The following is a 17,210-nucleotide window of genomic DNA, read 5'->3' on the forward strand; positions in this document are numbered from 1 at the left end:
ACATTCCCTGGGTGAGTTTAACAGTAGATTGGAAACTACAGAAAAAAAGGAACTAATAAACTTGGAGACCAATTAATAGAAAATACATTGGAAACAAACCAAAACAAGAGCCACAGTAAAATGTAGGATGATATTAAGGAATAAAATATAGATGTGACTTAAAAACTGTAAAAGAAATTTTCCAGAAAAATGTAAAGAGAATGCTGCTGTTCTTGTTCAGTTGCTAACTTGTGTCTGACCCTTTGAAAGCCCATGGACTGCAGCAAGCCAGACTTCCCTGTCTTTCACTACGTCTCAGAGTTTGCTCCGATTCCTGTTCATTATGTTGGTGATGTTATCTAACCACCTCATACTCTGTCGCCTCTTTTCCTTTTGCCTTCAGTCTTTCCCAGCATTAGGGTCTTTTCCAACAGGTTGGCTCATCACATCAGATGGCCAAAGTACTGGAGCTTCAGCATTAGGATCAGTCCTTCCAATGAATATTCAGGGTTGATTTCCTTTAGGACTGACTGGTTTGATCTCCTTGCTCTCCAAGAAACTCTCAAGAGTCTTTTGCAGCACCGCAATTTGAAGGCATCAATTCTTCAGTGCTCAGCCTTCTTTATGGTTCATCTCTCACATCCATTGGGCTTCCTTGGTGGCTCAGACAGTAAAGAATCTGCCTGCAATGCAGGAGACCTGGGTTTGATCCCTGGGTTGGGAAGATTCCCTGGACGAGGGCATGGCAATCCACTTCAGTATTCTTGCCTGGAGAATCCCCGTGAACAGAGGAGCCTGGCAGGCTACAGTCCATGGGGTCACAAACAGTCAAACACTACTGAGCGACTAAGCACAGCACAGCTCACATCCATCATGACTACTGGAAAAACCATAGTTTTGACTATACAGACCTTTGTAAGCGTAGTGATGCCTCTGCTTTTTAACATGCTGTCTAGATTTATCATAGCTTTATCATAGCTATCCTTCCAAGGAGCAAGTGTCTTTTAATTTCATGGATGCAGTCACTGTCCGCAGTGATTTTGGAGCCCAAGAAAATAGTTTGCCACTGCTTCCACTGTTTCTCTTCTATTTGCCATGAAGTGATGGGACTGGATGCCATGATCTTAGTTTTCTAAATGCTGAGCTTTGAAGCCAGCTTTTTTTCACTCTCCTCTGTCACTGTTAAGAGGCTCTTTAGTTCCTCTTTACTTCCTGCCATTAGAGTGGTATCATCTGCGTATCTGAGTCATTGATATTTCTCTCAGCAATCTTGATTCCACCTTGTGATTCATCCAGCCTGGCATTTTGCATGATGGACTCTGCATGTAAGTTAAATAAGCAGGGTGACAATAAACAGCCTTGATGTACTCCTTTCCCAACTCTGAACCAGTCAGTTGTCCCATGTAAGGTTCTAACTGTTGCCTCTTGACCTGCATACAGGTTTCTCAGGAGACAGGTAAGATGATCTGGCATTCCCATCTCTTTAAGAATTTTCCACAGTTTGTTGTGATCCATGTAGTCAATGGCTTTAGCATAGTCAATTAAGCAGTAGCAGATTTTTTAAAAATTCCCTTGCTTTCTCTATGATCCAACAAATGTTGGCAATTTGATCTCTGGTTCCTCTGCCTTTTCTAAATCCAGATCTCTGGATCCTCTGCTTTTTCTAAAGAGAACTGGGCAGGTAAAATTTTGAAGAACTGATTGTTAAAAAAAATCTCAGCAAGCTCCAAGCAGAATTAATATAGATAAAATCACATCTAGTTACATCCTGAACCTATCATACTATATAATATACTGAAAATCAAAGATAAGGAGAAAAAATATTCAAAGCAGCAGAGAAAAATGACTCCCTGTATCCAGAGGAAGAAAGATAAAAATGATGGCTGACATTTCATCAGAAACATTAAAGATCAGAAGAGAATAGGATTATATCTTCAAAGTGGTAAAAGAAAAATAAACTGTCAAGTAAAAGTTCTGTATCCAGCAAAATTATCCTTCAAGAATGAGAATGAAATACAGATATTTTTAAATAAACAAAAGCTGAGAGAAGTCGCTGCTACCAGACATTCAATGCAAAAAAAGAAAAGAAAAACAGAATGAATTTCTTTAGGCTGAAAGGAAATGGTAACAGAAATCTTTATGAAAGAATAAAAAGTGCTAGAAATGGTAAATGTGTGGGCATATACTACCTTATTTCTTATTTAATTTTTTAGAAGACAGCTGTTTAAAGGAAAACTAAAACAAAATTTAAAACATCTTATGGCGTTTATAACACATGTAACAGTAAAATATATGATTACACAAAGAATAGTGGTTGGTAGACATATGGTATTCTTATTTCAGTAAGAGTGATACTTTGGATAGTAAAGTAACTCAAGATAAACTGTGCACTTAAGTTAAAGATACCTATTGTAATCCTTAAAAGTCACAATTAACAAAGCATTTTAAAAGGGAGATTAGAACTTTCTTGAAGGATGAGGGTAACATCTCAGTTTATGGAAGTCCCACAACCTAGAACAGGGCCTAACAGGTGCTGAATTCTGAATAAATTTAAATTAAGCAACAAATATAAGTTCAGTTTTGTTCAGTCAGTCAGTCATGCCTGACTCTTTGTGACCCCATGGACTGCAGCATGCCAGGCTTCCCTGTCCATCACCATCTCCCAGAGCTTGCTCAAACTCGTGTCCATCGAGTCAGTGATGCCATCCAACCATCTCATCCTCTGTAATCCCCTTCTCCTCCTGCCTTCAATCTTTCCCAGGATCAAGGTCTTTTCCAATGAGTCAGTTCTTTGAAGCAGGTGGCCAAAGTATTGGAGTTTCAGCTTCAGCATCAGCCCTTCCAATGAATATTCAGGACTGATTTCCTTTAGGATGGACTGGTTGGATCTCCTTGCAATTCAAGGGACTCTCAAGAGTTATCTCCAACACCACAGTTCAGAAGCATCAATTCTTCAGTGTTCAGCTTTCTTTAACTCTCACATCCATACATGATTACTAGAAAAACCATAGCTTTGACTAGATGGAACAGACCTTTGTCAGCAAAGTAATGTCTTTGTGTTTTAGTATGCTGTCTAGGTTGGTCATAGCTTTTCTTCCAAGGAGTAAGCGTCTTTTTAATATCATGGCTGCAGTCACCATCTGGAGTGATTTTGGAGCCCCCCTCTCCCCCGCCAAAAAATAAAGTCTCTCACTGTTTCCATTGTTTCTCCATCTATTTGCCACGAAGTGATGGGACCGGATGCCATGATCTTAGTTTTCTGAATGTTGAGTTTTAAGCCAGCTTTTCCACTCTCCTCTTCCACTTTCAACAAGAAGCTCTTTCAGTTCAGTTCAGTTCAGTTCAGTTGCTTAGTCGTGTCTGACTCTTTGCGATCCCATGAATCGCAGCATGCCAGGTCCCCCTGTCCATCACCAACTCCCGGAGTTCACTCAGACTCACGTCCATTGAGTCAGTGATGCCATCCAGCCCTCTCATCCTCTGTCGTCCCCTTCTCCTCCTGCCCCCAATCCCTCCCAGCATCAGAGTCTTTTCCAATTCTTCACTTTTTGCCATAAGGGTAATGTCATCTGCATATCTCAGGTTATTGATATTTCTCCTGGCCATCTTGATTCCATCTTGTGATTCATCCAGCCCGGCAGTTTGCATGATGGACTCTGCATATAAGTTAAATAAGCAGAGTGACAATATACAGCCTTGACGTACTCCTTTTCCTATTTGGAACCAGTATGTTGTTCCACATCCAGTTCTAACTATTGCTTCTTGACCTACATACACATTTCTCAGGTGGCAGGTAAGGTAGTCTGATTTTCCCATCTCTTTAAGAATTTTCCACAGTTTGTTTTGATCCACACAATCAAAGGCTTTGGCAGAGTCAATAAAGCAGTAGATGTTTTTCTAGAACTCTCTTGCTTTTTTAAGAGTAAGAGTATATATAAACATATGAATAAAAAAAGTAACAGGATAGGCAGTGATAAGCACCATAAAAGAGGGAACAATAAAGTATCATCAGAGTTCAGAGGTGACAAAGACTGTATTATATAGAAAGCAGAAAAAATAATTGTAATTTTACACTTAAGGAAAAACACAGGTATTATAGTTTCTCTGTTGTTACACACACACACATAGATACACTGTGCTATCCTTTTTGTTCCCCAAGCTAGAACATTGTTACTCTGTGGAGAGGTTTCTTCTAGCTGTGGAGGAGGTGAATCTAGAATCGCCACTCCATCAACACTTCCTCTATCCCCATTAGCAGTCACTCCCCATTTCGTTATTTTCCTGTCCTGGTAACTACTATTCTTCTTTCTGTCTCTACAGCTGTGAATATTCTGAATGTTTCATATAAATGGAATCAAACAGTACGTGGCCTTGGATTTGAAAGGAAGTGGGTGTGGCTACAAAGGACCCATGAAGGGATCTGGTTGTGATAAGGATGTATTGTGTCTTGATGGTGTCAGTGTCAGTATACTGGTTGTGACTATGTATTACAGTTTTGCAAAGTGCTATCTTTAGAGGTAACTTGGTAAAGGGTACATGGCATATTATTATCATCCTATTTCTATGTTACTTCTTAGAACTGAATGTGATTCTACAGTTGTAAAACTTGTGCTAAAAAAGACTTAATCTTCAGGGATTTGTAGCAAGGTTCCTTGAGCTCGCAGACTAAGCAAAGTCTCCTTGTCCTGAGCTGTGGTAATATCTTGTACTTCTGTTTCATGTCATTCATCGTGATCAAAATTTGAAAATTATTTCTGTTGTCATGGCTTTAACATCTGTCACTCTTATTAGATAATCTCAAGTTCCTTGAGAACAAAGACAACATCTGTCTAGCTTGCGGCCATAAGCCTAACCTAGTACCTGACCCATAGGGCATCACTAATAACTATTTGTTGAATGAATCCTGGCACATCTTAGAAATCATCTAGATATTACAATTTGTCTTTTTTGGATAGGCAATCAGTTATTTGAACGTGTAAATAGTCCAGTTGGACCAGAACTATCGGAACTTACTTTTTCAGACCTCTAGACCGAAGTACTCTCTGTAAAAGTTATAATGTTCTAGCCAAATACACAAAAAAAGACAGTATGTGTAACAACAGAGAAATGACTTTGACTTTTAAATGCTCACACTTAACAATTCCTCAGAAACTATTTACACATCAGTCTTGTGAATAAATGACATGTGGCAAGTCCTAATTAAGAAACATCTAATGTAAGACCTTAAAAGGCAGAAGACCGTGACCCTTAGCCAAGCTAATAAAAAGAAAAAAGAAAAGCATGCTCTGATAAATTAAATCAGAAAAAAAGGTGATTATAAATTTCCTTCTCTTTTCATCTATTTCTCCTCTAGATGTGAAATGAACCTTATCTCTCTTATTTAGTGCACCAAAGTTGATGAGTTATCTTTATAAAAACTTCTAATTCCAATCCTATTTCCAATTCTGGGGTCTGGGTCTTCTGTGTTCCACCCTGTTCCTCAGAAAGGAGCTCAATACCTCATTCTGTCCAAGAGCACAAAGATAGATTGGGTCTTGACAGAAACACGTGAGAAACCCCGCAAGGACAGTCATTTCCTGCACTCAGGAAGTACTTCTGCTAAGCCTGTCCTTTGCTCTCCTTCACAGCATACGGGTTTCCCCAGGGCAAAGCCTTACTTGCCAGCAGGGAAACGCTGCTCTGGTCTGCTGTTTGCTGGATGCCTGTCCTAACCCTTCCGAGAAAGGCTTCCTTCTCCCAGTGGCTAAAGTTAGAAGTTCTAAAGGGGACTCTGGGCCTCTGGAGCCACCCTCTCTATTCCCCGGGGTCTCCTTCAACACAACCTCCCAATGCAACAGGCAGTGGTAATGAGGTGGAAGAAGATGCTTTAGCAAATATCACAAGCCATCCCCAGCCCAAGATATCCCATTAGTGGTCTGTACAACATTTCCAATCCACACCCCTCACCCTTCTCTGAAATCAGGACACTGTGTGTGCAAAACAGGCAACAGCAGCTTGGCAGTGACCAGGAAGGCATCTCCCCAGTTCTTTCCACTTACAGTTTGTTATCCTTTTGAATGGCAACAGGTTTTTTTTTCTTCCCTGTACTACTTACAAAACAATAAAGAAAAATTATTATAGAAAACTTTGTAATCAAAAGTTTTCCACAGGATACACAATTCAAAACCACAATTTTTTTTCCCCACTGTGCAACAGCTCTGTGCAATTGGCAGTTACTTAAGACAGCTTTCAAAGAAAATATGTTTGCAGTTCAAAGATAAGTAAGTTTTTAGTAAACTGTCAAAAGGACTTTTTTCTTCTTTGCTGCTGGTGGAAAAATCCAAAAGAAAGAGTAAGTAAGAGGAGAAGGCTTCTCTCTGAATTATACTACACCTGAAGACCTAGATTGCCAGAAATTCATTAATAACGAGAATAATCAGGGCAAGCGGCCATTCCTCACCATCCCACCCTTGTCCTGAGTTAGGTTTTGCCATCAAAATAATGAGAATAAAATGATAAAATTATCATATGTGATTATTAAACGGCTTTCTTATAATTTTCAATCTCATACAAGCTTTACATTAAAAATCCATGTTAATTCAAAGTATGCAATTAAAAATAGGGAAGATGCCATTTCAACAAGGCCTCCTTTTGCATCAATTCTAACTGAAAAGTGCCCTAATAGCAATATCAGGCAACAAAGAACAAAACCAAGAAGCCAGTCTGGAACCCATAGGACACCCGATAGCGGAGCAAGCTCAAGGGCTAAAGCAGCACTAGCGTCCATGAGAAAGCTTTCCAGCTGGTGCACCCATGCAGCTCTGGTTTGTGTGAAGGACACTGCACTGTGGGTTGCTCACATATGCCATCCTTTCAAGGCTGTATTTTGCCTGTTGCCCAACATAATTTTTGTGAAGAACTAACAATTCAGTGCCACATTTAAGGACCTACAGAAGGGATTACCAATGTCAAAGCTGTAAGTCCATAAGGAAAGGGTCAAACCTTTGCAGAAACTGTAAAGAGGAAATTTAAATGACAAATAAAATTACAAAATGATAATTCTACAAATGAAAAACAAATTATTCACCTTTAAAGCACAAGATGGTGCAAAGACATGAAGACTCCAACCTAAAGTGAAAGAAGAGGCAGATCCAGCATTTCTTTTTCATTTTGGAAATGGGGTGGGGGAATAGGGGCTAACATTACAGAACCTGAAGCTGCACCATTTAGGAAATTTCACAAAAACACTTTTTTTTTTTTCTCTGTAGGAAAACAGACTCCCAGCTCCTTCTACTCCCCCTTAGTTAGCTAACAGCACGGGAACCTCCTCAGCATTATTTCATGGTGAGCAGATGGTAGTCTGAAATTTCTTTGATAAAAACAATCTACTGGCAGGGGTTGGAGAGAGGTCAGCAGAACCCAGATTAACAATTGATCAGCTCTAATGAACCGTCATAGCAATAAACTCAGAGCCCGTACACAGACAGACCTGCTATTCCAGGAAAAGCAATGGGGCCGACATCCAAGCTGTTAACAGACTTGCATGTAACAGCATCAATGTTTCAGAGCTTCAAAACCTTCATCTAAGCAGACATACATTCTTGGGTGCACATCTATTTTCTCAAAGTCTTCTCTCTTCCACTTTTCCACAAAAGCGCATGTGATTTACTCTGACCTGGAGAACATTCCGTCATGGTCCAGATACTGAATGACACTCTGTAATATTGACAGATTATTTCAACATCTACTCTGTGCTCAAACCACAGCTGTAGCCTCTGATATTCGTCTTGTACTTATACGGAACAGATGACAATGGGAGAGGAAAAGCTGAGCCCATCATCTTTGTTCCCAAGAGAACAAAAACTAAAAGAACCCAGAGACCTATTCTCTCAGTCTCTATACTTTCGGAGAGAGACGCTCATGTTGCATCCATGTTTCCATCGCCACGTTTGACAAGAGATTCAGTATGCTGCCCAGAATTCTATTGTAAGGGTTCAATCATAGGAAGGAAGTCAGAGCACTCTTAGAAAATCACAACTGCTTCAAAAGCACAAAAAAAAAGAGAGAGAGAGAGAGCTCTTGTTAAACTAAACCACAGAACATTTTCCTCTCCTGAAGGAAAAACAATTCTATAAATCAATTAAATCATTCCTTCACTCACCCAATTACTTTTTGAAGACAACTGATCTCAAAATAAAATTGACTAAATCAGTCATAAACACCTGATTTTCCAAGAGTCCTGAGTTCCAATAATCTTTTTCAATCTCTTACAAACTTACTTCTTCCTCTGGGACCAATGAATTCAAATGCTCAACCTAGAAAAACTCAAGAGTAAGGACATTCTCTTGCATAAGCACCATACAGGGGTCAAAAATGAAGAAATTCAAAATTGAGACAACATTAATGTCTAAAGCACAGTCCATATTCAAATCTTTGTTTCTGGTTCCAGATCTTATTTAGGATCATGTGTGTTTGCATTCAGTTGTCACGTATCTTTATTGTCCTTTAATGTTCCTCAAGCAAAATTTTGATGATATTTTATCATAGTTAGATTCAGGTTATCAATTTGAGACAAGAAGTCTACACAAGCAATATTTTATTTTTCCTGGCTATCACATCTGAAGGCATTCTGTCTCTTTGTGCTGTTACTGATATTAACTTTGATTACCTGTTTAAGATGGTGTCTGCCAGGATTATCCATAATAAAGCTATTTTCCCTTTTTAATTATTAATAATAAGCAATTTGTGGACAAATACTTTGAGATTATCAATGTCCTGTTCTTCATCAAACTTTTACCTGCCAATTTTAGCATCCATTGAAGATTCTTGCCTGAAGCAACTACTAACATAATTTTATAATGCCATCATTTTTTCTGTATTCAGTAGTTGACAATGTACTTACTATAAGGGGCTTCCCAGGTGGCTCAGTGGTAAAAAAATCCACCTGCCAATGCAGGAGTTGCAGGTTCAATCCCTGGGTTGGGAAGATCCCCTGGAGGAGGAAATGGCAACCAAATCCAGTATTTTTGCCCGGTTAATGTTCTGAACAGAAGAGCCTGGCAGGCTATAGTTTATGGGGTCCCAAAGAGTCAGACTGGAGAAGGCAATGGCACCCCATTCCAGTACTCTTGCCTGGAAAATCCCATGGACGGAGGAGCCTGGTGGGCTGCAGTCCATGGGGTCGCTGAGGGTCGGACACGACTGAGCGACTTCACTTTCACTTTTCACTTTTATGCACTGGAGAAGGCAATGGCAACCCACTCCAGTGTTCTTGCCTGGAGAATCCCAGGGACGGGGGAGCCTGGTGGGCTGCCGTCTATGGGGTCGCACAGAGTCGGACACGACTGAAGTGACTCAGCAGCAGCAAAGAGTCAGACATGATTTAAGTGACGGTGCATGAGCACAACTGTATTCTAAGACAGGGGTCTCCAACCCCCAGGCCATGCATCAGTACTGGTCCATGGCCTGTTAGGAACCAGGCTGCACAGCAAGAGGTGAGCAACAGACAAGCAAGTGAAGCTTCATCAGTATTGATAATGATCCCCATTGCTCACACTGTCTCCTGAACTCTGCCTCCTGTCAGATCAGCAGCAGCATTAGCTTCTCACAGAAGCATGAACTCTAAATGCAATGCACTTAAATCACACCGAAACCATCCTTCCACCTCCCATCCGTGGAAAAATGATCTTCTATTAAACCAGTCCCTAGTGCCAAAAAGGTTGGGGACCACAGCTAAAAGAGCTTTCCCTTTTCTGTTATTTATGTATTTGTCTATTTACCCATCTGTTTGTTTATTTGCGCTTCCCAGGTGGCGCTAGTGGTAAAGAATCCGCCTGCCAAAGCAGGAGACACAAGAGATGTAGGTTTGATCCCTGTGTAGGGAAGATCCCCTGGAGAAGGAAATGGCAACCCACTCCAGTATTCCTGCCTGGTAAATCCCACGGACAGAGGAGCGTGGTGGGCTACCATCCATGGGGCTGCAGAAAGTCAGACACTACTGAGCAACTGAGCATGTGGATTGTTTTTTATTTATTATCAGCTTGAACTCACAGATTCTCATCAAATTAAGTTGATTTGAGTTGACTTTCTGTCAATTACAACCAGAATATTGCTGAAAAATCTTCTGGAACTCCCAAGGAGAGATAGAGAGTTTCCTTGGCAAGGCACTGAAAAGGTCCATACAATTGTCACACTTGCAAAGGTGCTTCCTAATGCTTTCATTAAATCCCTTCCAGTCCACTCTAGGAAGTTCAAATCCTTGAAGAAGAGGCACACTTCAGACAAATGTAGCCAACAAATGCCCCCTGGTTCTTCCTGGAGCCACCAAGCAGGTAAGGCTATAGGAAGACAAGGTGCTTCTTGCTATTTTCAGCTGACTCTGCCCTGTGTAACTTTGCTCAAAGAGCAGGGCTGTCTGCCCCATTCCTCTCCAGGTGTTACCGACAATCCCCAAGGCTTTTCCCACCTCTTCCTGGAGCCTCTGATGCTTAACTGCATTCTTGGTTCTATTTGCTTCATACATTCACTGTTATGACTCAAAATGACTGTTTCCTCTCCAGACCCATTCTTCAAGCTTTTCCACCAAAAGCCTCAGAAACTCTGAACCAAATCAACTACAGCAACAGTTAGGTTCAGTCAACGGTGGGTTACAGCGAGAAATCAGAAGACTAGAGACAGTTATTGGAGGTATTCTTTCCCCCAAATTCCACCCTTATCACCTCACCATTTCTCTACCAAGTACCCTTTCCATACAGCTACCATCCCTGGGTTCTAGAAACCACTCCCTCCCCTTGCTCCTTCAGGCCAGGTGTGTGGCTTGCCCCAAGAATATAACACCATTGCTTGTTGGTTTCTTTTTACCATGCATTTGCAAATATTCTCATTATTAAACTTGCCTCTATTACTCCATTTGAGTGGGCATTCTTTATCCACAAGGCAAAAATTATAGATGGAAGTGATGACAAGAAGGACACCCCAGGGACAGAGACACAGTCAAAAGTTATCTTTGGTATCAACATCTTTTTCTGTGCTTGAAGATTTATCTTTTCCATATGAATGAAAACATGGCAAAATAAACACTATTTCCTAATTGTGAGCACATGGCACTAAAAGAAGTATGTATGTTCTAGCAAAGCACAGCCTTAAGGAGTTAAGATTCACTCCTGTTTTGCCAGCAGTGAGGAAAAGTCACAAACTCAAAATGACAATACAGATAAAATTTCCTTCTGGAATGACCCAAAGGAACCTCAAAGTATTATTCAATTCACTCCTTGCCTTTTACTATGTTTTCTATATACATGGCAGCATCGAAATCCTTCCCAACCAGATACATGTGTGCAATGATTAGATATGAGATTCAGTATAAGAAACTTATTAAGCAGATGTTCAAATCCAGGTCTGTGAATGATGTAATTTTAAAATATAATTAACAGTAAATTCAAGGTTAGATCCATATGTTCTTTCAGTCATTTAAAATGAAGTCATGGAAGAGGGATTTGGATATATTCTGCCATCTATCTTACCAATTTATCACTGAAAGCTCTGGCGATTACTGTCAGTTGACTGACTAACTCCCCCAGAATTAGGAGTTCACTGAAACCTGGTTACATGCGTGTAGTATGCATTATCACCTGTAATTTACACAGTGGAAAACGGTTGAGGATCATTGTCCTGTCTTGTTAAGAAATAGGTACATTTATTTCAACTCTGTACCATACTCTAAAAATCCTCCTCCCCAAACATCTGAACCCTGGTATTTCCAGTATACCTAGTGTTTCTCCGTTAGCAGCAAGCACAAAAAGCAGTTTAACTCAAACTCTAATCAGTTACCTGTAAGTCGGCATCAAATTCATGTTTCAGGTGCGCCTCTTCTGCAGCCTCCACAAGACGCTGGAAAGACAGAAAGCAACCCAGAGTCAAAAGTGTGACCTGGACCCCACCTCAACATTGTGAAAACACTGACGTTTCTCCACTGCCCCAAATGCCAGGTCATATCATGGCATGGAAACTGTGACCTGCTGCCCATGCTCCCACGAAGCTGAAAATAACATCAATGTCGAAGTCCAGTTTCTGCTTTCATCACCCAATCATATATGTACATAAATGCACACATGTTCTGTATCCCTTTCATAAAAATTCAAAGACACTGGCTCTTCAGGCCAGATAAGGACTCTGAAACCTACCTAGAAAAGTATATTCCTTAAGCATAGAAAGCCCACGGTCAAGATTTATTGAATTGAACAGAGTCCAACTCTAAGTGGGCTTTCTTCCCCAGTGGTATGGAAATGGTATTTATTTTAATTCCCTCAATCATTTAAGGTCAACTCTTTCTGCACCCAGCTCTGGTGCATAATTATCAGGTAACATTTATTTGAAGTTAATGGTACATCAATGCCATCTTGACAATCTGCATCCCAATAAGAAAATCACTAAAATTAAATCAATAACTAACAACTATAAATGCACAACTGTTGTTACTCTTCTTTGCCAATGAAATTAAGCCAATACATATTGTTATGAAACAATTTTTATAAAATTCCATTTAATGCCAATCATTTACTCTTTAATTTAAAGTTACCAACAATAAGTTATTTCTACCCATGAAAATGTAAGCTACAGGATATTGCAGAAAACTCCTTTAGTGAAATAATATTTCATTGAAATTTTATTGAATTTAAAGAAAAACTTCAGATCCAGGTAAAAATTAAACCATTTATATTTTTCCCACAGTTATTCTTGTAGCCTATGCTGTCTTTAGCTTGCTTTTTGGACATATTATAGAACTGAGTTTAACAGGCCATGTTTCAAAAATTATGACATTAGATTAATCTCTAAATGATCACAAATCGACAGAAAAATGTTCCATGAATAATTATTAAATTGGACATGGGAATACGAGGCTGAAATATATTTGGGTAAGTTGGGCACCAGTAGAAGCCCTAAAGCCCTCTCTCTCCAGAGGACATTTAAATAAAGTGACAGGTCAGCCAGAGATAATGCTGCACACAGAATGGAAATTGGGAAGCATGGCCAATCTGGTTTCCCACACTCTCTTCAGATAGTTGGGAAGAAGCTTCTCCTTCTCTGCTCAGTCAAAGAACAGATCCCAGGAAAATATTACAGGGCCAGAGCCAGAAGATCCAGTGCCAATTCTAGGGAAGGTACCTACCCTACCATTGGGAAATCTGGGCAAGCCCTTCCCCACTCTAATTCTTGGGATGGTTTCCTCATCCCAAACATCTGAAAAGACAATCCCAGATCAGTGGTTCTCAAAGCGGAGCCCCTCACCAGCAGCATCTAACCAGAGAACCTGTTAGAAACTCACATTTTCAAGTCCCATCCCAGTCCTACAGAATCAGAAGCTCTGGAGCTGAGCCCAGCAAACTTTTTTTTTTTTTTTAACATCTATTATTTTTATTTATTTGGCTGCACCAGTAAGTGGGCATGTGGAATTTAGTTCCCCAACCAGGGATAGAACCTGGTCCCCATGTGTTGGGAAGCATAGAGTCTTAGCCACCGGACCAACAGGGAAATTATCCTAGCAATTTGTTTTAACAAGCTCTCTGGATGGTTAAGAAGCTGTTAAAGTTTGAGAGCCACTGACTACAAATAGCACTCATCCCAGATCCCCTTGTAATGAGCGTCACCAACCTTCTAAGGTTTCCCCAACCTCATTTATATTTTTAAAAATCTGTGTGTGTCTATATACATATACATATAGATGTCTTTTCACTATAAGACATAAAATACTTTATAGGAGAGAGGCATAAAGTAAAGATGATGAGAAATGGAGGAAAAGAAAGAGACACAATCTACATAGACTGGACACACTGGCCCAACTTTCAATGGGCCTTGGTCTTTTGGGAAACATCCTGGTCAATGAAGCTTATTAACATCCTGTGATGATTTGACACAATTTGCAAATGTATCAATGTAGACTCTGAAAGATAAATGACTGACAGTGATTTAAGAAATCTGTGTTTGTGTGAGCTTATTTTTTTAATCATCGTAACAGATTTAGAATGTATATGCATGTACCATGAAATCATTTACAAACTGTTATAAGGTATGTGTAATAAATATTATACATTTTTAAACACTTACACATCAAAAAAGCCATTCATTTTGACTGTGTATTTACAGTCATAGAAGTTGTTTTCTCATGGTGTCTAAGTACTTTGAGAACCCAGAAAAGAAACTGCAATGAAATGGACAAATGATCAAAAAATAAAAACAAAATAAAATTTCTTAATGAACGAGACAGATAATATTGAAAAAAGCAAAGAATTGGAAACCCAAAAAACAATAAAGCAGTATAGGACCAACAAATAAGAAACAGGCAACTTGAGGTTATCATGAAACAACATAGCATAAAACGCATTTCATATAATGTTTTGTTTACATTTATATTTATGTATATCTCATACATGCCATCAGAGAAGGCAATGGCACCCCACTCCAGTATTCTTGCCTGGAAAATCCCATGGGTGGAGGAGCCTGGTAGGCTGCAGTCCATGGGGTCGCTAGGAGTTAGACACGACTGAGCGACTTCACTTTCACTTTTCACTTTATGCACTGGAGAAGGAAACGGCAACCCACTCCACTGTTCTTGCCTGGAGAACCCCAGGGACAGAGGAGCCTGGTGGGCTGCCGTCTATGGAGTCGCACAGAGTTGGACACGACTGAAGCGACTTAGCAGCAGCATACATGCCATAAACAAATTTGTGTATAGAGCTTCCCTGGTGGCTCAGTGCTAAACAGTCCGCCTGCCAATGGAAGAGATATGGGTTTGATACCTGATCTGGGAAGATCTCACATGCCACAATGTAGCAACTAAGCCTATGTGCCACCACTATTGAGCCTGAGCTTTAGAGCCCAGGATCCGCGACCACTGAGCCCACATGCCACAGCTACTGAAGCCTGCAAGCCCTGGAGCCCGTGCTCTGCAACAGAAGAAGCCACTGCAATGAGAAGCCTGAACAATGCAACTAGAGAGTAGCCTCTGCTCGCTGCAACCAGAGAAAAACCCACAGAGGAACAAAAACCCATTACAACCAAAAATAAAGTAATTAATTAAAATATCTTTTAAAAAATCTGTGTATGGCATAACATGAGATGTATTTCAACTACAAATACTGCAATACAAGCCACAGGGCACAAGAAAATAACACACTAGAAACAATTGTATAATACTGTACAAACCACTGACACCAGCCTGAACACTGTTCTTTGTGTGCAGCAGTTGAGTCCATGAGAATTTGAATCCTGCTGGCTGGTTTTTACATTCATTTTCAAGTTAAATCTGCGGCATGCCTTTTTTAAACTCAATTTATCTCACACATTTCTTGTTTCCATAAAGATATTTTCCCATCATGCTCACTACAGAGCTTTAGGAGAAATGATTCAGAAAAAGTTAGTTAACTGGCCACCACACATAATACTGTCTCATGTGAAGCATGAAAGTACTTTGGAATAGGGCTCTTGGAAAGGACATATCCTTCTTGTGATGGAGTTATCTCAGTCTGCACTCTGATGCCAACAGGAGACAAGCCTACATTACATGAGAGAATTCAGGGGAACCCCCGGCCTCTCCTGCACCAACAAGAATAGACTCAGTTGCTACACACAGTGATAATGACAAAAAGCACATCAAGAACCATGATCACCTTTTGGAAAGAACAAAACATTGTCAATCTTTCTCAAAACACTAGTATAAAGATAAATGAATTATAAGAAATGTTATTTAAGAAAGAAATCATGTGCCATAAATTTACCTAAAACAGAGCAGTCCTGGAGACAGTGTTCCCATTGTTAATAAAATAAAAATAAACTGAATCATCATTAACAAAATCAAAACCACTCAACTTCCAACTCTTGCTTACCAGCAGAAAATAATAGCCCAGAGTGTCCTTTTCTGAGCAAATATCCTTATCATCTAAGTCAAATTAAGTATGTTTTTAAAATAATTTTGATTATTACTTGCAGGCAAGGAAAATCAATTTAAATGTGCTAATATTTCAGTTATTATATAAGGAACTGCCACTGAGCCTGAGGAGAACTGTTACTCTATCATATCTATTAGAAAGGCAGTGTTCTTTTAATAATAAGTTAATTTTCTCTTGTATGAATTCCTCTTTTGGCTTTGCAGATGGGACTACAGAATTGTGTTTTTTTAATTAAAACTACACACTGGAAATAAAAATGGTTTTGAACACTGGTATTCAAAATTGAGATCTGAGAAAGCAGCAGTTTTGTCCATAGGGTACACCTTCCCCCTTAATAACCAAGCATTTCCTTACTAAATAAAAATGATAACAATATAGCAGAATATACATCCTGGCCTTGAAACAAAGCACCTACAAGCTAAAAACTTGCAATTCATCAACTGATACATACTACACTGACTTTTAAGATCTCTAAATAATTCTTCCTTTTTAGTGGAATAAACACAGAAGTTAACTTTATATATATAAAATGCTAGAAGCCATGGACCATAGATAGTATTTATAGCTCTGGTGAAGGCAAAACTGCCAAGGGGAACAGCAGGGGTATTAAGGCATTTCATTTAAAACCACATCTTATTTCTTGTTACAATGACTCCACATATATCATGCAACAATACAGAATGCACAGTCTCCCCTCTCCTCCCCTGAAAACACTGAAATCAAGGCTAGCGTTAAAGACATTGGAGATGTCACACTCTCTGTCATGGTCCAGAAGGGGGAAAATAGGACACCAAGTCAAAGTAAAAATTGGATCAGAAGAAGAAAATGATTTTTTGTTCTACTTGTATTTCATTTTTTGGTTCCAGATCTTTTTGGCTTAAAAGGAGAAAAGATGGAAAGAAATACGCAGTGAAGAGTGGGGAAAGTAATGGAAAATACAATTCCACAACCAAAGTAACTTATTACTGGAACCCTACTGATTCTATCAGGTGAACAAATTGTGCACAAGTGAAAAAAGTTTTTAATAAATATCCCTAAAATTGGAGCAGGGACAATTATGGCCAAAAAGCCTTTAAACAGAAACATAAAAACCATATGTAGGACTTCCCTGGTGGTACAGTGAATAAGAATCTGCCTGCCAATACAGAGGACACAGACTTGATTCCTGGTCCAGGAAGGTTCCACATCCCGAGGAGCAACTAAGCCCATGAACCACAGCTATTGAGCCTGTCCTCTAGCGCCCCTGAGCTGCAGCTACTGAGCCCATGTGCCACACTACTGACAACCATGCACCTAGAGCCTGTGCTC

The 17,210-nt window shown here is 39.7% G+C and overlaps 1 protein-coding gene across 6 annotated transcripts in view; it reads right to left on the reverse strand.

Moving 5' to 3' along the window:
- The window catches only part of CACNA2D3 (calcium voltage-gated channel auxiliary subunit alpha2delta 3), a 900,236-nt gene that overhangs the window by 608,753 nt on the left and 274,273 nt on the right, over nucleotides 1-17,210 (reverse strand). For all 6 annotated transcript variants that reach the window (XM_059879667.1, XM_059879666.1, XM_059879665.1 and 3 more), the window contains one exon: nucleotides 11,788-11,847. In XM_059879667.1, the coding sequence (XP_059735650.1) occupies nucleotides 11,788-11,847 (60 nt within the window). The remainder of the gene's footprint in view (nucleotides 1-11,787; nucleotides 11,848-17,210) is intronic.

Source organism: Bos taurus, chromosome 22, assembly GCF_002263795.3.
Source record: "Bos taurus isolate L1 Dominette 01449 registration number 42190680 breed Hereford chromosome 22, ARS-UCD2.0, whole genome shotgun sequence".
Taxonomy (NCBI): Eukaryota; Metazoa; Chordata; class Mammalia; order Artiodactyla; family Bovidae; genus Bos; species Bos taurus.